The sequence below is a fragment of the Typopeltis vanoorti genome, chromosome 8, assembly GCF_054136105.1.
Source record: "Typopeltis vanoorti isolate ZY-2024b chromosome 8, IOZ_Tvanoo_1.0, whole genome shotgun sequence".
Classification (NCBI taxonomy): domain Eukaryota; kingdom Metazoa; phylum Arthropoda; class Arachnida; order Uropygi; family Thelyphonidae; genus Typopeltis; species Typopeltis vanoorti.
Genome location: NC_143556.1, coordinates 68142601 through 68170229, shown reverse-complemented (window position 1 = coordinate 68170229; position 27629 = coordinate 68142601). Strand labels below are relative to the sequence as shown.

The following is a 27629-nucleotide window of genomic DNA, read 5'->3' as shown; positions in this document are numbered from 1 at the left end:
AACGTTTGGAGAAGATAGGAAGAAAATTAGAACTATGGGGAGAAACATAATGTACATCCATAGAAAACAAAGTTTTCTATGGATGTACATTATGTGAAGTGCTATCCAAGCAGCAAAAACACTATATGGTGCAGACTGTGAGACGGATCATGAATTATTGATAGCTAAAGTTAAATTGAAATTAAGAACAAAAGGACAGTATCAGATTTGATTTAAATCCTAAAAATGAGCATTTACAGTAGAAAACGGTAAGAAATTAAAAAGTTTGGAGAAGATAGGAAGAAAATTAGAACTATGGGGAGAAACATAATGTACATCCATAGAAGCAGCAAAGAAGACTGTAAATAAAGCAACAAGACAGAAAGACTGTAAACTGTTGTCAGAAGAAGCAATTCAAATTACAGTGGAAAGAAGAAAAATAAAACTTCAGAGAATCAAAGAAAGAGTTGGGCAACTGAGTGCAGATTTCCAGAGACAGGTTAGGAAAGATAGGGAAAAACAATCTAAACAAAAAGTACAAGGAAATTGAAGAAAGCAATATTACAGAACAAGAGATCTGTTTAGAAAAATAAATGATGTTACAGGAGTTTATCTCTAGATTATGAGTCATAAAAAGTAATTCTGATGGAAGAAGAAGTAGTGCAAAAAAGATGGATAAATAGGATATGTAGAAGAAAGATAATAATATTGAAAAAGAATTTGAAAGGAGAGAATTTTGAGGAACCCATGATAACGAAAAGTGAAGTGATACCAGCAATGGAACGGTTGCCAAAAGGAAAAGCTCCTGGAGCTGATGTGGTAGTAGGGGATAATGAAGAAGTGAATATATTGACTGAACATCAGTATTCATCCCAATTCCAAAAATATCAAATCCCAGAGATTGTGAAAATTATAGATCCATTACTTGAATGTCACATGCAAGTAAAGTTATGCTGAAAGTGATCCCAAAAGACTGGAGCCATATGTAATACAGAACTTCCACAAGAACAGGAAGACTTTAAGAGAGATACAGGAAGTAGATAGATAGCAAACATGAGATGGATTATGGAGAATTTCAGAAGGAAGCATTCATCTGTTTTATTGATTTTAAGAAAGCTTTTGATTGAATGGATCACAACAGACTGTGGAATTTAATGAGATCAATGGGAAAGCCTGAACATTTAATTCTCTTGATAAGAGAGTTGTATGGTAACCAAGAAACTTCAGTAAAAACTGTCTTTGGAGGAATAGACAGTGTTAGAGTGGAAAAAGGGGTGTGACAGGGTTGTATACTGTTGCCCTACCTTTACAATATTTGTAGTGAATATATTATGAGAATAGCTAACTTAGACAAAGATATCCAGCTGGAATTAAGTTTGGTGGCAAAAAAGTAAATAATTTAAGACATACAGATAATACACTTTCATAGCAGAAACTAAGGAAGATCTAGAGCAGTTGATTCTGCTGGTTAAGAGGAAGAGTAGCAAAACCATGCTTAATTTAAACAGCAAAACAAAAGTAATAGCTTCTGGCAATTTAAAATGAATTTATAATAGAAGGAAATAAAATAGAAATAATTGAAAATTATGATTGCGAAGATGAAATTAAAAGAAGGATAGTCAACCTGACAAAAGTTACGAAAAATAAAGATTTGAGTAAGCCCATGAAAGTTAGAATTGTCAAAGCAATGGTATTTCCAGAGTTATGTATGGATGTGAAAGTTGAATTATTAAGAAGAAAGACAGAAAGTAAATTGATTCATTTGATTTATGGGCTTGAAGGAGTCAATTAAGAATCCCATGGATGGCAAGAATGACCAATAAGAAGGTTTTAGAGAATATAAAGACAGAATGCTCCTTGGAGGCGATGATCACTAAACAAAAGTCGATATACTTTGGACATATTACAAGCTGATGAATCATTGGAAAAGGCGGTTATGTTGGGAAAGATTGAGGGAATGAAAAGAGGAAGACCACAAAAGGATTACATGGACAACATAAAAGAACTTACCAACCTGAACAAACAATTGCTGTAAGAAAGTACAAGAGGCCAAGTAGGATGGAGAGCCTTTGTTCATAAGATTACCAGGAGTCAAAAATGACTGGATGGCACATAACAAACTGTTGACAGAAAGCTAAAATGAATGTAAACTTAACCATATACCATCATGGTATTTTGTACATTCCTTGGGTATATATTAGGAATTCAATGTTATTACTGACAAATCTAAATGACAATTAATAAAATATAGCTGATACAGACATCTGATTATAATGTAAGTAGCAATATAGCTAAGTTAACGTTGTGTTAAAAAAAATGATGAGTGCAAGCAAAAGAGACATTATGCATGTGAAGAAGAAAATGCCATCTTACGTAACGTTGTAAATTTTCTGACGTTTCATCAAGTTTTGGTTGATGCAACAGTGAATATGTCTCAAACTGTTAATTGGAATTTTTTTTTTCCCCCTTAAAGTACTCTGGTTTTCCCCTAGAAAAAATCTGGCCCAGAACACTTTTAAAGCAATTAGAGTTAATGCCATTGGATGGACTCAGTTCTCCAGGAAGAAAGCTGTAATAAGTTTTTCAGGTTGAATATAATGTACAAGTACCTTTCCACATTTCAGACTTCAAATACTTTTTCTACCTCCAGCAACAAGATATACTTATGACCATGAAAAGTTCTATTAGTGAAACTTTTGGTTAGATTTATTGTTGGATTTATTGCTTTATTTTTAGTTTTATTGTTGGATTCATGAAATCCAACAATAGTTGGATTTCATAAATCCAATTCATGAAAACTTGAAAGGTTATAGTACATTAGTATATCAGCTAATGAGTAGATAATCTTAAAATCCACAAGACCTAACATAACTTTTTCAACCCTCTCCCTCCAACAAAGAGTGTGGTTTCAAACCAAGCAATGAAATTCATTTTCCACCTAATGACATTTGCAATCATTCATGCCCATGAATGATTGCAAATGTGGGATCTGAATCCACCTACTGGTTGGGGAGCATGTACCTGTACAGTACCCGAAATTTCTAACTTTCTTAATCATCATCAAATTCCTGCCATGTACCCTCAAGGGGTGTACAGGATATGAGAGTACTACATGAAAAATTTACATTATTACTAACTTCCTATCTACAATTTTCCTCCAAATCAGCCTGTTACTTGTCAAGATTCCAACATTATCAGATCTTATATTTCTATCGTCTAGGCACTTTGTACAGTATCAATCCACCTATATCTTGGTCTTCCTATGGGTCGTTTTCCTGCAAACCTTGCAGAGAACACTTGTTTTGCTAATCTTTCCTTGACCATTGTATTTAGGTGACCATACCACCTGAGATTAACTTTACTAACACATTCCTGGATGCTGACAATGTCAAGTTCTTTCCTAATATCCTCGTTTTTAATATGATATTGCCATTGATGCCATCTGTTCACACCTGTAATCTTTCTCAGGACTCTCATATCTGCAGTCTCTACTCTTTGATCAAGTGTTTTACTTCTGACCCAGCTCTCAGATCCATAGATTAATTATTATTATTATTATTATTATTAAACAAGACCTCATGGAGTCAAAGACTCATCTAGGAGGTCCTTTTATCTCACACACATCTCATCATACCGGGTCTTAAACACATTCAAACTCCCTGCAGACACCACACTCTCAGGCAAGGCATTCCAATCATTCACAACTCTGCACGAAAAAAACCTGCCTCTCACTCCCCTACTCACACCCTCTTTATACAGTTTCCAGGGATGACCTCTGGTTCTCCCCTGATCTCCCACTATTCGCTGTAGAACTTCTCCACCATTGATCCTATAGCAACCCCTTACCAACTTGTAGGTCTCTATCATATCTCCCCTCTTCCTTCTCTCCACTAGTCTCTGCAAATTACATCTTTTCAATCTTTCCTCATACTCGACATTCCAGAGGTCAGAAACTACCTTAGTCAGTCGCCTTTGGACCCTTTCCAACATCTCTTCATCCTTCTGAAAACCAGGTGACCAAATCTGGGCACAATAGTCCATGTGTGGCCTAATCAAAGCCTTATACAATGGAACAAGAATCTCCCTACTTCTACATGTCAGTGTCCTCCTCATCATTCCCAGAAGTCTTTGTGTTGTCTTCACAATTTTGGCGATGTGACCCCTAAATTTTAGATCCTTATCCACTATCACTCCCAGATCTCTTATTTCCTCTACTTCCAACAATATATTTTCACCAAGCATAAATTCTGCATCCCATCTTTGTTTTCCAAATTTTAAAACCTTACATTTTGCAACATTGAACTCACATCCCCATTTGCTTGCCCAATCACTCAATTTATTCAAGTCTTCTTGCAAGGCCACAACATCTTCACTACTCTTTATGGTTCGTCCCAACTTTGCATCATCTAAAATTTTGCATCATTAAAATTGGTTTGAACACTGTCTTATTCTTATTCCATATGAATTTATTCAATTGACTTCCTACCATACCAGCTTTGTTGATTCTGTTGTAAAGCAATAAATGCAACAATAAATCTAACCAAAAGTTTCACTAATGGAACTTTTCATGGTCATAAGTATATCTTGTTGCTGGAGGTAGAAAAGGTATTTGAAGTCTGAAATGTGGAAAGGTACTTATACATTATATTCAAGCTGAAAAACTTTGTTATTATTACAGCATTCTTCCTGGAGATCTGAGTCCATCCAATGGCATTAACTCTAATTGCTTTAAAAGTGTTCTGGGCCAGATTTTTTCTAGGGGAAAACCAGAGTACTTTATGGGGGAAAAAAAAATCCAATTAACATTTTGAGGCATATTCACTGTTGCATCAACCAAAACTTGATGAAACGTCAGAAAATTTACAACGTTACGTAAGATGGCATTTTCTTCTTCACATGCATAATGTCTCTTTTTCTTGCACTCATCATTTTTTTTAACACAACGTTAACTTAGCTATATTGCTACTTACATTATAATCAGATGTCTGTATCAGCTATATTTTATTAATTGTCATTTAGATTTGTCAGTAATAACATTGAATTCCTAATATATACCCAAGGAATGTACAAAATACCATGATGGTACATGGTTAAGTTTACATTAATTCTAGCTTTCTGTCAACAGTTTGTTATGTGCCATCCAGTCATTTTTGACTCCTGGTGATCTTGTGAACAAAGGCTCTCCATCCCACTTGTCCTCTTGTATTTTCTTTCAGCAATTGTAAGTTCAGGTTGATAAGTTCTTTCACGTTGTCCATCTAACCCTTTTGTGGTCTTCCTCTTCTCATTCTCTCAATCTTTCCCAACATTGAATTTTCCGATGATTTTCCGATTTCTTTTCCCTTTTCCGATGATTCATCAGCTTGTAATATGTCCAAAGTATATCAACTTCTGTTTAGTGATCATAGTCTCCAAGGAGCATTCTGTCTTTATATTCTCTAAAACCTTCTTATTGGTCATTCTTGCCATCCATCGGATTCTTAATATATTCTCCAAGCCCATAATTCAAATGAATCAATTCACTTTCTGTCTTTCTTCTTAATAATTCAACTTTCACATCCATACATAACTCTGAAAATACCATTGCTTTGACAATTCTAACTTTCATGGCCTTACTCAAATCTCCATTTTTCATAACTTTTAAAGGAAAGCATACAGCAAAACTAATCTAATGTGTGTTGTTATTAAATAGATTGTTACAGCAGTTTCTGGCTATGTAAGGACCTCCCTCTTCAAATCAAATCTTTTCAAGGTGTTACATTAAATAATATTTCAAATGACTGCCATAATAATTATTTTATTTATATAAATTTAATAAAATTTAGTAGAACAATGCATAAAGCTTAATGTCACACATTCCGAATTATATATTTTAAGTTATATCATTTAAAATGGATATTGTAAATTACTTGGCATGTGCCCTAACATCCCAAAAATTAAATATCCCGATGTCCATTATTTGCAGTTTTACATATCGTAACATCAAAATCACAACATAGAAAAGTCCCTAACTTGATCATTCTAATGTCCATTTTAGTAGTTTTACATATCCAAACACTGATTTTCCCCCAATATTTGCAGTTTTACATATAGTAGTTTATACAGTAATTTTAAAATTAATCCAAACACTGATTCCCCAATATCCTAACATCCAGTTATCTGAAATCTCCCACTGGGGGAAGTCACAGATGTCATAAAATTTCCTGCATGCATATTAGTGTAGACAGTCTTGTTTTCCACACAATATTTCTCATATCACAGATCAGTAAAAATAAGTGCCTGAAGTAAGAATAGCATGGAAAGGATAAAAGGAAACAATCTACAAAAATTACTTCAACAGAGCAACAATATTAGGTAGTTAAGTATACCACTAGATAACTATAATATCTTTGTCTCACATTTATATTTATGAAAGAGTCTCCATAGCTCAGTCAGTATAGATGAAGCCTTTTGGTTGGAAAGACCTGGGTTCAATTCTTGTCCATAATGCGAGGAACCATTATCTGGTCTCTTTCAATAACAGGTGAGGAAGCAATGTCTCACACGGAGGTAGGGGTTTTTTTCACCCAAAAACTTTGGTTTTTCGTCCTCCAGAACAGGCAAACCACCCTTGTGAACACACACGAATTATAGTCAGGAATATTTAAGGGGAAGTATTCATTTAGCCATATTAATTTATCATTTCACTACATAATTCAACCTGAGCATGTTTTTTTGCAATCCTTAATTCTGAATTACCTAAGTTATAGTGTATATCCTTAACAAACTGTGGTTAGTCTTTGTTATTAATTAAAAGAACAAAACAGTTAACATAATTTAAGCAGGCTGTTCTAAATTAAAATTATACTTACTCCTGGTAAAGTCTTGATATTATGTAGGGCATTCTGTGCCTCTAATGCAGATTTACGATTGAAAAAAGTGACAAAGCAGCAGCCTATAAATATTAAAATAAAACTAACTTCAAGAATTGAAATCTAATATACATTATTATTATTATTATTTCATGATACCTCCATAAAACTCATAATATATACATTAACCTCACATTATTAAAATAAATCACTTTACTGGAGATTCAGGTTAAGCTTTTGTCCAAGTAAAATAGACTTGACTAATATAGTGAAAAATCACATTATGATATACATAAATCAAATAGCATCAAAATCTATAATAGAAAATGGATTTCGATAAATTAAGAAAGAAATTAGATAATAATTTATCAAACCTAAATAAAAATGTGAACAGAAAAAACAGCCTTGACTGAACAAAATTTTTAAATTTAAAAATTACACAGGAACATTAATAAGAGTTATTTCCCAAAACTCAGATATGAACATGCAGTCATTTTTATTCAGAATCCGACAGCTAGAGGAAGTCCATTGCTATGATAGCTTAACTAGATGCAAGCTGTGAATAAGTTCCTCTCTCCAAATCAATGAACTTTATAAATGCAAACTTTGAGTTAGTTTTTCCATGAACCTCCATCCATAACCCCTTTGGTTACAAATGGGGGAATATGCCAAATTTACCAAAGCAGGTGAATGGTATCCAGATGACTCTGTAGTTTAACTGTTTATCCAAAATAAGCTGTGTTCCAGTACCAAGGTATTCTTATGTATCAATGTAATGGCTGAAAGTAAAGTTTCTTAAAAGTTTTCTTTTAAATATTCTTCAATATAGTGTCCAGAACTGGACACTATACTCAAGAATATTTAAAAGAAAACTTTTAAGACACTTTACTTTCAGCTACAGCACTGTTGCATGAATTTAACTATCTATTGTATTTTATGATCTTTTAGAGATACTTATGCCATAAGGTTTTTTTTTAATTCATCTGACACAAGGAAAGAAGTAAAAAATATTTATTTGAAAGCTTATATATTTTGACCTGAAAATTACAGATCAACAATAGGTAGCTGAATACAAAGTAGAACTTGAATAATGGATTGATTTGAAACAGCGAGAGTCATGTGATGTTATACATAAAACAACGCAAACAAATAACTGAGCAAACATTGTATTATTAGTTATTAATTATATTATTAATTTTAATAAACCTTAATGATGTGTGATTAGAATAAGACTTCCATATCTTTGATAGTGAAAAGCAGTCATTCTAATTCAAGTTTGGATGATGGAGTAAGGCTTCAGTGCATTCTTTAAATAATCATTTGAATTTATAGTGACAACGATGGAATAAGCATGTTTATTCTATGTTGTGCAAGGCCAGATTTCTCTGATTTCCTACTGATGATATGACTAGTGTTATTTTATGATTTTACTCGTTTCCTTGCATTATCATGCGAATTTTAGAAATATTCTATTTTTTGCTTGTAAACCTTCTTTCCAAATAACACAGAAGATGGCAGTAAGACGACCAAAAATTTTGCTGAAAAACAAATCAGCTGTTTTTCAGCATTCTTTATAGAAATTATCCTATAACCACTGATGTATGGAATGGTGATTTTGTCCTGGATTAACAAAAAACTGTAAAAGAAGATGGTTGTAACCAGTGAACCAGGCATTTTCAAAGATGCTTTTCTCTCTTAGAAGTAAACACTATTTCAAAGGTGCCATTTCCAAGCACTTCATTTGTGAAGCAAATAATCACATAATCAGGTAATAATAATGTAATGAATAGCAAATGAACTTATATTTAAATATAAGTAAATATATCAAGAAAACTTTCAAATGAACTTTCCTCTCTCTCTTCAAGCTTCTTCACCAATACAGGTGTGCCTCAGAACTCTATCACCTACCCTCTTTTCTTCTATAAATGACCTACTCTCAATCAATACTAAACTTAACTATAACTTTACTAATAAAATACACTTCATTCATCCTATTCATTCAAGAAACCATGCACTGCTCATACATCCCAAGCATCAAGACAATCTGCAACCAGCACCTTAAACAATGCTTTCCATACCATTCTTCAATTGGAAATAATTATCAACTTCAATGCTACCAAGATGCAGTCATGCCTTCTCTCTTGAAAAAGGGATCTCAGTTCCCCTACCTTATCCTCAATAACACAGAAACCACTTCTGGATCAGATCTCACTCCTTAACTTGACATATACCTCCAACCTCTCCTGTCAAACGTCACATCAATAGCTTCCTTGGGGAGTGAGGCACCCAAAACATCCTTAAAACCTGTTATTACCCCCAAAAAAAAAAAAAAAAAAAAAAAAAAAAAAAAAAAAAAAAAAAAAAAAAAGCTATAATGATTCTTACTTAATTACAGCATAATTCAAGATGGGTGTAATGAACTAGCAGATGTCTGAAGCTATGAATACAAGCACGGTATTTCTAATTTAAAAAAAAAAAAAAATCATAATTCATCTGAAAATAATCGAAAATAAATAAATCTAGAACCCAGGTCTAAAGTAAGAAGATTCATACAGTAATTACAAGGAAAAGTTTGTGATTCCACAGATTAATTCAGATTTTATATTATCTCTTAATTAAGATTGTCTTCTAGTTTGTATTTCTGTCCAGAGAATGGGATGGGTGGGTGTATGACAAAATGGTCTAAAAAGGTCTTCTAAAATAAGTTACCTTTAAGAAGAAATTACATTCTTGTTTGCATCTTTATTTTAACCAAAAGTAAGCAAACAAAAGTTTACACATGGAATATCTTAACAATTAGGCTATTTGTATACAGAACAGTTTGACTTCATATCAAATTCTGTAGGGTTTTTGGTATTGAGAACATATTGTAATATAAAGAGTTTAATAACAATAAATAAATTAAAACCCGACAAGTTTCGTGCATCACAAGACTTACATCATCAGTGGTAATGGTACATAAGTTTTACGCAACAAAAGCCTATTAACAATTAATTACGCATATTAGATGTTTTTTTATAACTTCAGAACTGTTAAATTGATAAACTAGAATACAAATGATATATTCGTTGCTGTATGCGTATTGGAACATTTCTAGTTGTTGCTACTACGTTCTATGTAAAGTAGTTGCTATTGAACTAGAACACCACAAAAAATTACCTTTCCTTGATATCCTTGTCGAAGTAAACAAAGAAGAAAAAAGGTAATCCTTCTCCGTATACAGAAAACCTACCACAACAGGAAGATTTTTAAATGCTGCTTCACACAGCCATCCATTGTAAAAAGGTAGGCATAATTAAAAATTTACGAAACAGGGCATACAACATATCTAGCACACCAATTAAAAGAAATGAAGAACTACACTACCTGACACAGAACCTCGCACTTAATGGTTTTGAACCCATGACGATCAAAAAAATTCTTAATACATCTCTTGCAACTCCCTTACTAAAACAAGATTTCAAGAATGCAATCATGCTGTCTTACATCAAAAATGTTATGGACAAAGTGGCTGCATTGCTCCACAAGTACAACATAAAAGTGGTTTTTTACCTTTACAAAAAATATCTAGATTCCTACATCCACCAAAACCTCCACATCACCCCATGAAAAAGGGCATGTATGAGATTCATTGCTCTCGTGGCATTTGTTATGTAGGCCAGACAGGAGATCTACATGTCTGAACACATAAAAGCGAGAGCATAAATCAGGCCATCAAGTATTCTGGCAACAAACAAAAATGTCATATACTGATACTAACTGTTTCACAAGAAAATTTAAAGAAGCCTCACAAATGCTCAGGATCCCTACACAATGCAATAAAAATCAAGGCTTAATTTTACATTAAGTTTGGTCTGCTTTCATCAAAAATTTAACTGCCACAGACCTAGGATTTAGCATGCTTGATACCACAGAATGTGATAGCAACAACTAGAGTTCTTCCAACAAGCATACATTAACAAATGTATCGTTTGTATTCTGGTTTATAAATTTAACAGCTGCAACATCTAATATGTATAATTAATTGTTAATAGGCTTTTGTTGTGTAAAACTTATGTGATTACTCCTGATGATGTAAGTCTTATAACATAAAAAACTTGTATATTAATTTGTTTATTTTTAATAAACTCTTTATATTACAATGTGGTCTCAATACCAAAAACTACCCACAGAACTCTTAACCACAGAAAAAACGTACGTGTTCATATCAGATTACTCCAGTACACACACAATGGGCATTGCATTCCCTTGTCAGGCATATGATAAACAAATTTCTGTTTGCTCATGCTTGGATAAAATGAGGAATAAAAGAAGAATATAATTTCTCATTAAGTATAATGAACTTTCCTTCTCAGCAAAAAATTTACTATAGTAGTCATAGGAGAGTACAAATTATCACGAACTTGCATTTTCTGTGAAAATTCTAATTTTTGTGAGCTTTCCATGTGAACAGGATGATCTTTAACAAGAATTAGTGCTCTCAATCCAGCAATTACAAGAAAATGCAGTTGCAATTGGAATGATGTTTCATAGGAATGAATTTTAAAAAATTTTAGTAGTATGGGATATAGTCCACATGGTTAACTGAGTAACTATGCGCTTCACAACCATATGCCTGAGAAAGGAGTGTCCTGGATTAGATTCCTGTCGCTGATGTGAGGAGCTTAGGTTCTTTCTCAGACATAGCCAAGTTAGCCAGTCTTGGACATGGACTGCAGAGTTTTTTCCCTCAGTTTATTTGGGGTTTTTCATACTGCAAACAGGACTTAAGAACTCAACATTTCTACAAACATAGAATGCACCGGGAGGAACAGGGCTAACCACCTTATCCTTGTGTATAGTTGCGGTTAAACGAATAGAAAACCCTCACCACCGCAAGGTAAAAGAGGGAAAAAGGATACAAGGCTACTTTGAAGTATGAAAGCAGTACTGTAATACTCAATTTGTGTGTGTGAGAGTAAAAAAATGAATGACTGAAACTAGAGTGCAAATGAAAATAAATGAAGTTAGAGGACACTAGCATCATTCTTAGTAGCAGCTGCTGTACACGTGTTGTTAAGATAAGTCATTATTTTTTAGTAGATATTGGCAACAAATATACCTGTTAAATATAATTGGTGCTGTTTTGTTTATTTTTGATTGTGTTCTTAAGTGTGTTGTTTAGTCTTGACTATTATTACACAATATTCTTTCAAAAATCCTTTCTTTTAAGTTTACACGGTGATCCGAATGCATTTTTGAAAATTATGGAGACAAGTACCGTGTTTGAATAAAAACTTTAGTTTAATATAACTAAAATCTACATTCGACGTTTCGACCTTTATGTCAAGGTCAACTTCTGGAGCATACAACTATACACAGAAAACAAACTACACTATAATCAAACGGGTTTGTTAAAGATACTGACCAACCGCTGCAACAATTGTTGGCCTGACCTCTGGTGTAATAAAAAAAAATTTTTTTTTAATTATACATCAACGCTAGAGTCCTATTATTAGTGTTATCTGTTGGTTGTAGGAATACATTGGGCGTAACAAGCATCTATCTATATACATATATTAACATCATGATTATACTTGTACATTCCAGCCAGTTGGTATGGAATGGTTTCTAATACTAGCTGAAGATTGGCTAGAGTCCTGACTTATATATTAGGTAGGCTGAATGTGTGCCATCCAGATCCTTGGAATTTTCATGCCATCTTTGTTGTTGATATTTGGGTGGTTTATCAGGATTTTGCAAGCTTCCTTAAATTTCCTTTCATACCAGATTTTTGTGTGGAGTAAGGAGCAGGTGCTTTTCCAGTTGATTTGGTGTAAGGTGTTGAGCACGTGGTCTGAGAGGCCTGCTTCACCATAATGGTTATATTTAATGTCTAATATGTTCTTTCTTGCATATAGGGATTGTCTGTCCTGTTTCACCAATGTACGGTAAGTTATAGGTGCAGCGGATGCAATAGACTCCAGGATGTGCTAATGGGAGGAGAGGATCCTTAGAGGAGTTGAATATGGTTTAAAGTTTAGTGGGTGGTTTAAAGGTGGCATTGAGGTTATAATGTTGTAGGATTCTGTTGATTTTTTCTGATAACCCTTTAATGTATGGGATAGCTATGGTTTTACTGTAATCTAGATTCGTTTTTGTTGTTGTTTTATGGTTATATTTTTAGTTATAGTAAACTAAAGTTTTTATTCAAACACGGTAGTTGTCTCCATAATTTTCAAAAATGCATTCTTTCAAAAACATTCTACATCAGTGTTTCCCGAACTGTGGTCAGCGGACTCCCGGGGTTCTGCAGGATAGTTTATTTTCATTAAACTTTATCTTATCATGTTACTCACACATGGCCTAATTGATATGTTCATATTTTTCCGAATATCTCCATTTATAATGGTATTGCATTGTGATAAATGACACATTTAGTGTTGTAAAATTGTAATTTATAACTTCATCTTTATGATATGTAAAATATAAAAAATTTCCATTTTGGATTTCATGAGGGCTGCAGTGAATGAACATTCGCTACGGGTGGGGGGTGGGGGGGTCTGCGACATCAAAAAGGTTGGGAAACACTGTTCTACATTTTTCGTACACATTGGCGCCATAATGAAGAACAGTGTTTCGCAACCTTTGACTTGACTGAACAGTTAACATCGATGACCAATACATCGATGTTAACTGATATCAACATATGGGATTTAGTGCAATGTAATGTGTGCATAATGTATTCGTTGTCGAAAGTGAATGGTTTGTGCTAGGAGAGCGAGAATGGAGAGAATATTTGTTGGAAATGTATCATAAGCGAGTGAAAGAAATATGAGTCGTGTCAGCAATGAAAGAATGAAGTGACTGATATTATGGATAAAAGGCAGAATTGTGGAAGTGTTTGGGGAGAATGTAGTGCAAGCAGTAAATTACAGTAATACAAATGAGAGTTTGAAGGAAGCGGCTGAATGTAATAATGTTGGATGATGAGATGCCAGTGCCGAAAGAAATCACAGCTCATGTGGGGACTCCTTCAGAGGACAAAACAGGAGCTCGAGCGACTGGAGAAATGATTAATGTATGGAGAATTAAAGAAAGAGTGAATGGGAAAAAATTGGGAGAAAAGAGATAGTATTGTATGGGTATTCAATGACAAGAGGTATACTTAAGAGAAAGTGACAAAAACATGATTTCCAGGTGCAAAAATAAAGGATGTTAGTGAAGCTGTAAATTTGCAGAAGAAAGAAGTGAACAAGTTAATTCTTTTCGCAGGCACAAATAACTTCAAAGGTGAGAAACGCACAGCGAGAGAAGATATGAAAGTTGTTAGAAGAAGCAAAACGAAGGAATGAGAAAGTAAAGATTGTGAGTCTGCTGCCTCAGTATGGTAGCATGGAATTGAAAAGGGCATGATCACCAATGATTCAGTGAGAAGTTGTGCAGGAGTATCAGTGTGCAGCTTATAGATCTATGTAGCGAATTTGATGGACATAAGGATCTGTATATACCTTATGGACTGCATTTAAATGGTTATGGATTTAGCTGCTTGGAGAAATTGTTCAGTGAGAATATAGAAGTGCAAAACCAAGGAAATTGAGATATTATAGGGAAAGCAATCAAGCATGTGTCTAGCCCCACCTGGGACAAACGAGTGTGAGTGCAGGAATGACTGTGTAGAAATACATTATGAAGAGCTGAGTGCAGTTTTCCAGGTTTCAAATCTGAATGGGCAGGTAATGACATTATGTAAGGCTAACTGTGGGTCAAAGGGGATGTGGAAATGCATGTCAGAAATAAAGGAGAAGATTTTTGGCATCTGATCAGCTCGACTTGGCCAAAAATCACTGGTATAAGAGAACGACGTAGTTACAGATGAAATTTATTTATTTTGTATGGAGTTCCTCACTTTCCTCCCCTGGGACAGATTGAGAGATTAATGAAGGATTAAGAATGTATTTAATGACTGTAGATCCATGTGTGTTCACGGGGGGGGGCTAGTTTGCCTGTTCTGAGGAATAAAAAAACATGAGTTTCCAGGTGAAAAGAACCCTCTACCTCTATGAGACCAGCTAACTCGCCTTTAGTCGAAAGAGACCAGATAAAAGTTCCTCGCGTCTTAGACGGGAATCGAACCCAAGTCCTTTCAACCAAAACGCTTTGTCTATACTGACTGAGCTATGAAGGCTCTAGGGATAAAATGGAAAGGATACTGTGTTTTCTGAGAAGATAGAGGAAATAGGACAAGAGGAGAAGTAATTTTAATGATAGCTGAAAAACTTCAACCAACAAAAATAGAAGTTAAGAAAGATTGTAAATCTGAGGGAAATGTTCATTTGAGGCTGTCTGGTGTGAGATAGAGGCCAATAGAACAAAATACATTATTGGTTGCTATCAGAGGTAGAGTAGCTATTGTAGTTATAGACAGATCTTCTGGCGCTATTATTACCGGATCCAACACTCTCAAACCCCTGTTCTCTTCCATGACGTGCTGTTTCTGGTAATTATCCCATTGTAAATGCATAAATTCCATTTCTATTTTGCCATGTTTCCTTTCCTCCTTCCAATCTATATTACCATAGTTGAATGTCCCATGATAATTGCTCGGGCTACACTCATTGTGCTAATCTGCCGATGTACGTTATCCACACCTTCTTCTGACCTACCAGGATCTATAGTGGAAGGAGGAAAGGAAAAATGACAAAATGGAAATGGAATTTATGCATTTACAATGGGATAATTACCAGAAACAGCACATCATGGAAGAGAACACGGGTTTGAGAGTGTTGGATCTGGTAATAGCATCAGAAGATCTATCTATAACTACAATAGCAACTCTACCTCTGATCGAGGAAAGTGACCACTCAGTCTAGTTCCTGGAGGTTGCTCAACATGTTGAAATTTCAGTCAAGAAGAAAGGATTTATGCAGAACTACAAAATTGATGATTATGACAAACTTAGGAGAAAACTTAGAGCAGTGCCATGGAATAAGAGGCTACTTGGAACAAATGTTATTACTGCATAAGAATCGGTCAAGGATTGTTTGAGTGAGGAAGTATCAGACTGCATACCCAGGGTCAAGAGAATAAAATGAGCAGGAATTAAGTGGATGATTAGCAATATAAAGCAGGAGCTGCAATAAAAGAAAGCAATAAGGTGATCACTGACCACAAGAAATATAAAATGCAATCAAAAAAGGTAACAAGTATGGTAAGGAAGGCTCAATCAGATTGAGAGAAAATTAGCTAAGCAGGTCAAAGTAAATCCAAAAGAGTTTTTTCACTACTTAGCAAGTAAGAGAAAGAATGATTATGGAAAGATAACTTTACTCAGTGCAGATGGTAGGAAAGTGACAGAAACAGAAGAAATAGTTCAGTTACTAAGTGATCACTATGCAATAGTATATCATCAAGGGGTTATTTTTCCAGTTACTGAGGTGACAGAGACCGATCTAAGAATTGAAGTAAGTGAACTGGAAGTGCTAAGTATATTGAAAAATATCAGTGTGAAGAGAGCAGTGGGTCTTGCAGTATGTCAGCTAGTGTGCTATGAGAATGCGCAAGTGAACTGGCAGCGACTCTGTTTGATTCAAGTTATTTAATAGGTCTCAGCTCCAGCACAGTTCCAAGCTAATGAAAAGAGAATAAGACAGTTCCTTTACATAAAGGTAGTCTCCAAGACAGAAGTAGCAGATTACAGACCAATTAATATCTCTGTAGTGATGGTTATAGTATTGGAAAAGTTGGTGAAAAGTAAAATTCAGGAATGGGTGGACAGAATATGATACTCTATAGCAGTGGTCGCCAAAGTGGTCGATATAACATTGTTAGGGGGTCGATAGAAAAATATAAGACATCATTGTATGGGTAATATTTAATTCGGTTAACTTGGATTACCTCCATCCTGAATGACAACGCAATTAAGAGTGAATAGTAAGAACAGTGACATGAATAAGACCTGTAAGATGGAGCAAGGTCATGAAAATAGTTACGGAGGCCAATCAAGTAGGCCAAAATGACGTATTTACCAATAAACGGATTCTGTGGTTCCCACCTGGCCGGCGCAGTGGGAGCGAGATGGCATGCGAGCGCGGTTGCTTATTTACTTATACTTGTATTCGATCCCAGTCTCGTTTTTGCCATCGACATACAAGTGAGCGTTAATGTTCTCATCAACATATATATTATAATTCAATCGTTATTCACTCATGAACTAAACTTCTCTATGTTGAAGAATTGAGAAGGGCTGGTAGTAATACCAGTGATATTAATACCAGTATATTAATATCACTAGTAATACCAGTGATATTACTAGTGATAGCAATAGTAGTAGTAATATAATAATATATACTCTATTATACATACAATAAACACTGAACTATAAAATAAACAATCTAAAAAGTCACATAAGCGTCTTTTTCGCTTGTCCTATTATAATTACGTAATAATAAAATAGAAGGGTCGATAAAACATCAAGAAACTCTTCAAGGGGTCGACGGTCAAAGAAGTTTGGTGATCCCCTGCTCTATAGGGTACAGCATCTTTGTAAAAGGTAGGTCCTGCATCAGTAATTTACTCACATTTTATAAGGTGACAGTAGAATTAGATAAAGGGAATGGTACTGCTAGACTTTGCAAAAGGCATTTGACAGAATACTGCATGGTAAACTATTGCATAAGTTAGAGCAAATGGGAATGGATATGAGGTTGGTGGCATAGATAGGGTGGCTGATAGACAGACATCAGAGAATAGTGAATAGTAGAGTGGAATCAAGGCAAATGAGGGTGATTGGTGGAGTGCCCCAAGGCTCACTTTAGTTTACTCTTTAGTTTGTACATTAATAATATAGCAGAAGATTTGAAGGAGGAGGGATAATTCAGTTGTTTGCCAATGATACAAAACTAGGGAGGCAAATAGTTGATAAAGGTGATGTCGATATCTTACAGGGTGATTTAAATAAATTGGAGGTGTGAGCAAAGGACAGTGCTTGTCAATTCAGTGTTGTAAAATGTAAGGTAATGCACTTCAGAAGGAAAAGATTACACAATTTGTATCATACTGATGGTACTAATTTACAGCAAATTGATGAGGATAGTCATCTGGGTTGATGGGGGGAAGATTTTTGAAATTCAGAGGCAAAATAGCTCAGAGGATTACTTGGATGCTGAAGAACACATTGACAAGTAAAGATAAGGAGGTTATTATTCTTCTTTATAAGCAATGATATGCCTACAAGATGACTACTGTGCACAGATTTGGTGACCTGTGTTTTTTGGGGATTAAGAGGTTGTGGAGCGGATTCACAGATGAGTAAACCAAACTAGTGACAGGTCTGGGGAATGTTTCCTATGAGGATAGACTGAGGGTGTGTGGGTTGCAGAGTTTATCTAACAGACAGAGGAGAGGGGGATATGATAGAAAGTTATAAGTTACTAAAGGGATAGATTGATACTGAAAAATTTTTTCAATACATGGGAAGTACGGAGAAAACAAGGGGTCACACTTGCAAGTTGTAAAGAGCGTGGCAAGCAAGGATGTGCTGACTATGTTCTTTACTTGGATAGTGGTGAATAAGTAGATTGGATTGCCAGAGATAGATGTGAAAATACCCCCCCCCCCCCCAACAGTGAATAGTTTTGAGGATATGTAGGATAGGTGTTATGGGTTAGAGTGGGTCTCTGCAATGAGTCTCGGCTCCATGGGGTACCCATATAAATAATAAAGGTGTCCACACGGTTAGCCTATTGGCTTTGCGCTTCGCAACCATATGCCTGGGGAAGGAGTGTCCTGGTTTGATTCCTGTCGACGACGAGAGGGGCTTAAGGATCTTCCTCAGCCATAGCCAAGTTAGCCGGTCTTGGGCATGGACAGCAGGGTTTTTTCAGCCAGTTTATCTGGGGTTTTTCATCCCGCAAGCAGACAAACAGGTCCTGTGAACACACACGGATTACAGTCAGAAATACTGACCCAGTCATAGGCCTGGTTCGTCAGCTATGCTGGTTTCAAGCCATGATAAAATCTGGGGGGAACTGAATTGGTGCCGTACCTCCCCGTAAAGGGAACTCACGGCAGTTGTATCATCATACGATAATTATTATTACAATAAAGGTATACTTTATTATTATTATTTTTGTAATTATTATTATTATAAATGATTATAAAACAGTGCTTAAGGGTCAAAGCAGTATAACTGAGAGGAGACCTCCACATAGCCTTTAATGGAATGCGGAGAAATGACCAGAGCTGATAACCTAATGTCCAATCCTCACCTTCTCGTGGTGTACCCTGTTGGGTATCTACCTGGATACTGAATGAACGAGGATGGGCTGGCAATTTGGGATTAGCCGACCAAATTGTATTCTAATTGGCTTAAACCAATATACAAAATGATGGTACAACATGACAAAATTTCATGCCAGCTGGGACGTTGCCCGGTTAAATAATGCCCCCGTTGTTTTTGCCAGGGAACCAGAGTGAACAGCGAAAAGTCACCTACTGGAACAAATCTGAAAGCACACCCCAAATCAACATCACCAGAGTTAAAGATCGGTACTATCTACATAAGAAGCCTGAATGGTTAAGAAATCGAGCTAGCTGAGTAATTGGATAAGTACCAGATCGACATAATATGGGTGACTGAAACGAAAAAGACCAAAACTGGCGAGATCTTTCTGAGCAATAAATGCAAAATGTTATATTCAGGCAAGGAAAATCAAGGAAAAGAGAGAGCAGTCATTGTATTCAACACTAAATATCACACTAATCTTCTTGAATGGCAGGCGGGCTCAAGTAGAGTGATGTGGGCTAATATCAGAATGGGGAATTGGACAATGAGATTTATTTGTGCCTATGGTCCCACAGAAGGTTCTACTAAGGTAGAAGTGGAGGAATTTTTTGATGCTTTAGAAAAAGCAGCTGACACAATGAAAAAGGAAAAGTTGGTCCTTGTTGGGGATCTAAATAGCAGAGTAGGAAATGATTGTCAGACATACAAAAATATTTTTGGAAAATTTGGAGAAAAGAGCAAAGCTAATAATAATGGCAAATACCTGTTGCATTTCTGCTCAGGACATGGACTGGTTATTACTAACACCATGTTCCAACATAAAAATGTGCATAAATTCACATGGAGAGAAGAGGCAAGGAATAAGAAAAGTCTCATTGACTATGTTATTGTTGATAGTGATGTCTTCTCCCTGGTGCAGGACACCAGAGTGTACAGAGGATTTGAAATAGGAAGTGATCATTATTTAGTCTTGAGCAGTATAAAACTGAATTTCATATTAAAAAGAATAACATGTAAGAAAATTTTAAAGCGAATAAAAGTTGAGTAGCTCTCAGATGTGAACTGTAGACTAAAATACACAAAGATTATTGAAGAAAAATGAGAGAGTTTGAGAACAGGAACCAAACCTTGGAGATTCAGTGGCAAACCTTAAGAAAACATTGATTGATTCAGCCAGAGAGGCATGTGGTGAGGTTGTCTGCAGGGATAGAATAATAAGAACTCCATGGTGGATACAGGAAGTTAAAGAGGCAGTGAAGGAAAAGAAGAGAGCATATCAAAAGTTCCTAGCAAATAAGTCAGCTTGTGCTCTTAGAGAATACAGAAACAAATGTAAGAAAGCTAAACACTGTGTAAAACTAGCTAAACAAAAGTCATCGAGGACTTTGGCAAGAACATAGAAAATAAATATAAAGAAGGTGGGAAGATATTCTGGAGTTTGTTGAAGAAGCTCAGAAATGGAGGAAAGAGTGCTGTAAAAGGAGTTAGAGATGATGAAAGTGACATGAAAACAGAAGAAAAAGATATTCTTGAAGTGTGGAATAATTACTTTGAAAAACTGCTAAATTAAAGAGGCAGTGAAGGCTGCACAGTGATAAAAAACACTGACCAGGCATGCAGTCAGGAATACATATCCATACTTGAAGTAGAAAAAGCCATCAAAGGCTTGAAATGTGGAAAGGCAGCAGGAGTAGATGATATTCGACCAGAAATACTGAAGTATGGTGGTATAAGAGTCTTACAGTGGCTGCACTGCATAGTTCAGAAAGCCTGGACAGAGGGACGAATTCCCGATGATTGGAGTAGAGCTCTCATAGTACCCATATATAAAAAGGGAAATAAAACTGAATGTGAGAATTACAGAGGTATTTCCCTACTGAGTGTTCCTGGCAAGATCTATGCAAGTATACTTGAGAAACGGTTGAGAAGAATTGTGGAAGAAAAGCTTGGTGAAGAACAAGCTGGATTCAGGCCAAATAGAGGCTGTCAGGATCAGATCTTCACTTTACGACAAATAGTCGAGAAAGCATGGGAATATAACAAAGATCTTTATTAAGTTTTGTCGATTTGGAAAAGGCATATGACAAGGTGCCAAGAGAGAAGCTATTCAATACGCTGCAGTTATATGGTGTCAATGGGGCATAATATCAAGCAATACTTAGTCTTTATTTGAGTTGTGAGTCAGCAGTTAGAATTGAAGGAAGTACAGGAAGATGGTTTAACGTTAAATCTGGTGTGAGACAAGGATGTACATTATCCCCTCTGTTATTCATTATCTATATGGATCACATTATGAAGCAATGTGTTATTAAACCTGATATCAAAATTGGAGATGTTAATGTCAGCTCTTTGCTTTATGCGGATGATGTTATACTTCTAAATAAATCCGCTACAAGTCTGCAAGATTCTCTGACTAAATTGAATAGCTGTTGTAATAGATATGGTATGAAGGTCAGCAATAAAAAGACAAAGACAATGAAAATAGGCAGAATCATTGAAAATGTCAACTGTGTTGTGAATGGAGAACCTGTGGAACAAGTAAAACATTTCAGCTACTTAGGCACAATTTTTACTGAAGATGGTAAACTAAATATAGAAATAGTCAACAGAATCAGCAAAGCTGGTATCGTGGGAAGTCAATTGAATAAATTCATATGGAATAAGAAAGAAATTAGTCGGAACACTAAATTAGCTGTATACAAGACTGTATTCAAACCAATTTTAACTTATGGATCTGAGAGCTGGGTCAGAAGTAAAATACTTGACCAAAGACTAGAGACCGCAAATATGAGAGTCCTGAGAAAGATTAGAGGCGTGAACAGATGGCATCAATGGCAATATCATATTAAAAATGAGGACATTAGGAAAGAACTTGACATTGTCAGCATCCAGGAATGCGTTAGCAGAGCTAATCTCAGATGGTATGGTCACTTAAATAGAATGGGAGAGGAAAGATTAGCAAAACAAGTGTTCTCTGCAGGTTGGCAGGAAAATGACCCAGAGGAAGACCAAGATATAGGTGGATTGATACGGTACAAAGTGCCTTAGACGATAGAAATATAAGATCTGATAATGTTGGAGTCTTGACAAGTAACAGACTGATTTGGAGGAAAATTGTAGATAGGAAGTTAGTAATGATGTAATTTTTTCATGTAGTACTGTCATATCCTGTACACCCCTTGAGGGTACATGGCAGGAATTTGATGATGATGATGATGATGATCACTTTTTGGTATAAATGCTATAGATTTACTACCATTATCCTAGTCCATTTCCAGTTGATTTCTTAAATGGGAGACAAACTACTGAATTATCTACTTTACTATTTATCATTTAAAGGGAATCATTTAATGATTCCCTTATATGATAAGTAGTGAAAACAATGCTTTTGCTATTGTATAATTACAAAAATTAATAAATCATTAATTTATGCTAAACCAGACTACTAAAAGGCTCTCTATGTGCAATATATTGCCTCTCAAATTAATCTCACCTTATGGTGTAGCCTGTTTCCACAAACAAGCCTTCTATTGCCATTGCAAAAAGCATATTTTTCCCTAGCCGAATGAAATGGCAACTAGACCTCTAGGTAGCAGATGTTTCATTGACCTTACCTTACTGGAAGCCTGAAATGGCTTGTTGCCATGTTTGTTCCTCAGACAAAAACTTTAGCTTCTGTCCTCCCTCTCCTAACATGCAGTGTGGGCGATACCTTTCAAGAATCCCGAATCTCATCCCCTTTGAGGCTATACATGGAAAAGAGACAAGGTTCACTCTGTGTGTGTGGGGAGTATTTCTGTAAGTTTATCACCTCCCACTGCATGCCCCTATTCTTTATCTCTTTTCTTCCCATATAATGAATAACTTAATGAAACAGTTTTAATGCAGATCATTAAAAAAAAAAAACGCTAATTAATAATGCTTACAAAACTAGTTTTCCATATCCACTTTGCCAACATTTGCAACCTTAACAGCAACCACCCTCACCTACAGTCATTTAAAGTAGACTTGTTATTCCTAATAGAACCTGAGATGGCAACCTCAAACACTGCCCACCTCAGCTTCCTAAACTACATGTTATACAGTTTCCATCACAAACATGTCAGAGAATGAAAAAAACTTTGAAATCCCTCCCACCTACTCAAAACAGATAAACACCATATTACATAGAAATGCTCACTCATGCCAGAAAGAAATCAGAATCTCGAATAACTTGAATGTGAACAAGGCATCGAGTCTTAAAAGTATTTCCTTACCCTCCCCCATGCGCTAAAAACTTGTGCTTCTGAAACAACGCCCATATTATTCCGCCTCTTTAATCTTTTCTACTCAATTGGTATTTACTGTACTAGATGGAAACAAGCCTACATTCTAAAAAAAAAGGGTGATGATAAAAGTCACCCAACAACATATTATATTATTATTATTATTTCGGGCGACTCCAGGAGTCCTTAGACTCATCGAGGGAGGCCCTAAACATCATGTCCACACAACTATGCAATTACATTCTTACAGTATCTATCATACCTTGCCTTGAACTCGTTCACCGTCATAGCACCCACAACAGACTCTGGCAGCTTATTCCACTCATTTACCACTCTAAAAGTAAAGAACCCAGCTCTAACACCCCTGCTAACCACGCTCTTGCCCAGCTTCCATAGGTGTCCCCTAGTTCTCCCACCACCAGTCCCGATCTCAAAAATATCCTCTGAATTAATCCTATAGAATCCCTTTAGCAATTTGAATGTCTCAATCATATCTCCCCTCCTCTGCCTATCAACTAGTTTCTGCAACCCACAAATCTTCAACCTGTTCTCATATGGTTCATTCCATAGACCTGTTATCATCTTGGTCACTCGCCTCTGGATCCTATCCACCTCCTCCCCATCAAGAAGGAACCGAGGTGACCAAATCTGGGCACAGTAGTCGAGATGAGGTCTTATCAAGGCTCGGTACAGAGGTACAATAACTTGCTTGTCTCTGCTCGTCAAGGTATTTTTCAACAACCAAGTGAGTTGATGAGCTGATTTAGCTACTTTTGCAATGTGCCCCCTAAACTTCATCTCCCTATCCACCAACACTCCCAAGTCCCTGGCCTCATCAATCTCTTGGAGTACAGTTCCACCAATGTGGTATACTGCTGCTAATCTTTTCACCCCAAAATGCATAACCTTACATTTTGTCACATTAAATTGACATCCATTCTCCTTAGCCCAGAACTCCAATCTATCTAAGTCATCCTGCAAGACTTTGACATCTTCTGCATTCACTATTGCCCTACCCAACTTTGCATCATCAGCAAACAAATGAATTGTTCCACTTAGATCCTTCCCTATATCGTTAATGAACAGATTAAACAGCAGTGGTCCAAGAACAGAACCCTGCAGCACACCACTAGTCACAGGCCGTCTTTTGGACTCTACTCCTGAATAAACTACTCTTTGATATCTCTCCATAAACCAACCACCTATTCATCTCACCAACCCTATATCCATTCCCATATGTTGTAGTTTACGGATTAGTATTCCAAGTGGTATCCTGTCAAACGCCTCTGCCAGGTCCAGCAGTATCACTGTAAACCCATTTCCCTGAATGATATAATCACGTAATCACAAGAAAGATATTTATTTAACCAAATATTTCGGTCTGGAAATAGCAGACCATCGTCGGTGGTATTACAAGAACAGTTTAAAAAATATACAAGCTAGAATACTAACAATAGATCGTTGAAATTAGAACATGCCGCGTGATGTTATATCACTAAGTATGAAACGAAATATTTTGAAGTAGAAACATGATTGAATTTGCTATTAAAAAAAAAAAAAAAAAAAAAAAAAAAAAAAAAAAAAAAAAAAAAAAAGTGATCTCTCTTACTTTGGACAGACTGGACGTTCTCTTGAAAAAAGAATCCAAGAACATCAATCATCCATTCTTCACAATAAACCTGAAAAGTCTGGTTTGGCTCAACACGGGATTGAAACTGACCACAGCATCCTTTGGTCCAAAACGCGCCTCTTACATAGATCCCGTTATAGGTTCGAACGTTTGTTCAAGGAAAGCGTGGAGGCCTTGCTCCATCATCCCAACCTGAATCGTAATGACTGCATATCTATATCAAAAATCTGGGAAAGCCTAATCAAGATTACTCATTAATTTTTTTTTTTTTTTTTTTTTTTTTTTTTTTTTTAAATAGCAAATTCAATCATGTTTCTACTTCAAAATATTTCGTTTCATACTTAGTGATATAACATCACGCGGCATGTTCTAATTTCAACGATCTATTGTTAGTATTCTAGCTTGTATATTTTTTAAACTGTTCTTGTAATACCACCGACGATGGTCTGCTATTTCCAGACCGAAATATTTGGTTAAATAAATATCTTTCTTGTGATTACGTGATTATATCATTCAGTCTTATGTCGCAAGTATCCTTAAAACAACCCATTTCCCTTATCCAGTTCAGCCGTCACCTTGTTATAAAACTTGAGCAAGTTACTGAAGCATGATCTACCCTTCACAAAGCCATGCTGTCCCCTGTGCAGTATCTCATTTTCATCAATCCATTCCTGTATTTTTCCCTTGACTACTTTCTCCAAGACCTTGACAACGACTCCTGATATGCTGATCAGTCGGTAATTTGCAACCATAGTCTTGGATCCTCCTTTATGCAGTGAAACTATTTTCCCCTCTTTCCACACCTTCGGGACTAAACCAGACCTGAGACTCAGATTAAACAACATGGTCAAGGGCACTGATAATTCCTTAGCCGCTTCACGCAAGACCCGTGCCGGTATACCATCCAATCCCACAGATGTATTCACATTAAGGTTCTGTAATAAACTAGTCACCTCCACTTCATTCATCACTATTCCCGTATAAACTAATGGTTCCTTCATTTTTTCAATGTCACCACCTGGATGATATGCTTTTGCAAAGTGCGCGCTCAGTAACTCCACTATATCGACTGATTCAGTGACCTCCTTACCATCATCATTTCTTAAAATCATTTTGCTGTGTACAGTTTTTTCCTTGCTTGCAGCATATTGAAAGAACTGTTTGGGATTCTCTTTTGCTTGCAAAGCTAGTTTCCTTTCATAATCCGCTTTTGCTTTTTTTACCACACTTGTTACCTTTCTGGCCTGCACTTTATGCCGTTCGTGTGCCTGCAGGTCACCCCTTTCTTTAAATTCCCTCCACAGTTGTTTCTTTTTTTGCAGCTCAAGCTTAATGGTGTTATTCATCCATTTAACCCCTACTTGTTTTACTATTCAGACCCTAGGTATACAATCAGCCATAACCTCCTGTAAATGCTCCTTGACCACTTCCCATGCTCTATCGACATCCAGCCCTTGCAGTTGTACATGCCATGGCACTGATCCAAGTAATCTCCTAAGCTTGTCATACTTGCCAGCACGGTAATTCCACATATACCCTGTCTTAATCGAAAATTCCACACCTTCAGCCACCTCCCAGGTCAAGACCATATGATCACTCTCACCAATAGGTGGCAACATGGTCATATTCATTACAGTCAAATTCTCAGATGCTATTACCAGGTCAAGCACTCTCAAACCCCTAGTATTTTCAATTACATGCTGTCTCAGATAGTTATCCCTTAATAATTGAATAAAATCCTTTTCCTTCCTCACATGTGTCCTCTCCTCCTTCCAATCAATGTTACCATAGTTGAAATCTCCCATAATAATTACCCTCCTTCCACTCATTTCATCAATTTCCCTATGCATACTATCTCCGCCATCTATTCCATCACCTGGTCTATAGCAGCACCCAACTGTATATTTTATTCTGCAAGTCTCAATCTCACACCAAATAGCCTCAAATGAGCTCCTTTCACTATCCTGCGATACAACTTCAATTCTCCTTGGCTGCAGTTCATCAGCTATCATCAATAATACCCCTCCCCCCATTTTATTCTCTCTGTCCCTCCTAAACACACTATAACCTACACATTCTATCCCACTAACTATATCATCTTCCGTCAGCCATGTTTCACTAATGCCAATAACCTGTGGCCAGGAAGAGCCAATCAAGGCCAAAAATTCTTCCTTCTTGTTCCTAATACTCCTGGCATTAGTATACATGAAATGCAGTGATCCCTTAGTCCCACCCCTATATTGATGCGTTATTCTATATGACCCATTCCCATTTTTTGTCCTTAGTGCTGGCTCGGGTACATTATATACATTCTTACACTCATCTGTCTTACTGATGTCTGCATATCCATCCCCCCCCCCCCCCTTGGTAGTTCTAGTTTCCCTGGTTTTGCACATCCATTTTCACTTCATTCAGCAACACTCTTTCCAGTCTCCGCACACCAAGTCCATTCAAATGCAGGCCATCCATCTTGTATAAGTCCTTTCGTCCTTCAAACTCATTCCACACACGTCCACGAATTCCACACCACACCATCTGCATAACCTACACATAATGTCATTTGCGATTATGGCCCTCCTTCTAAACTCCTCTCTGTCATACCGCAGCAACAGACTAACCATCCTAACTCTGTCACTCTT

The 27629-nt window shown here is 36.2% G+C and overlaps 1 protein-coding gene across 4 annotated transcripts in view; it reads right to left on the bottom strand.

Moving 5' to 3' along the window:
- Nucleotides 1–27629, bottom strand: part of LOC150104072 (CUGBP Elav-like family member 1) — a 579257-nt gene that overhangs the window by 491314 nt on the left and 60314 nt on the right. For all 4 annotated transcript variants that reach the window (XM_090397270.1, XM_090397273.1, XM_090397272.1 and 1 more), the window contains exon 3: nucleotides 6831–6913. In XM_090397270.1, the coding sequence (XP_090253396.1) occupies nucleotides 6831–6913 (83 nt within the window). The remainder of the gene's footprint in view (nucleotides 1–6830; nucleotides 6914–27629) is intronic.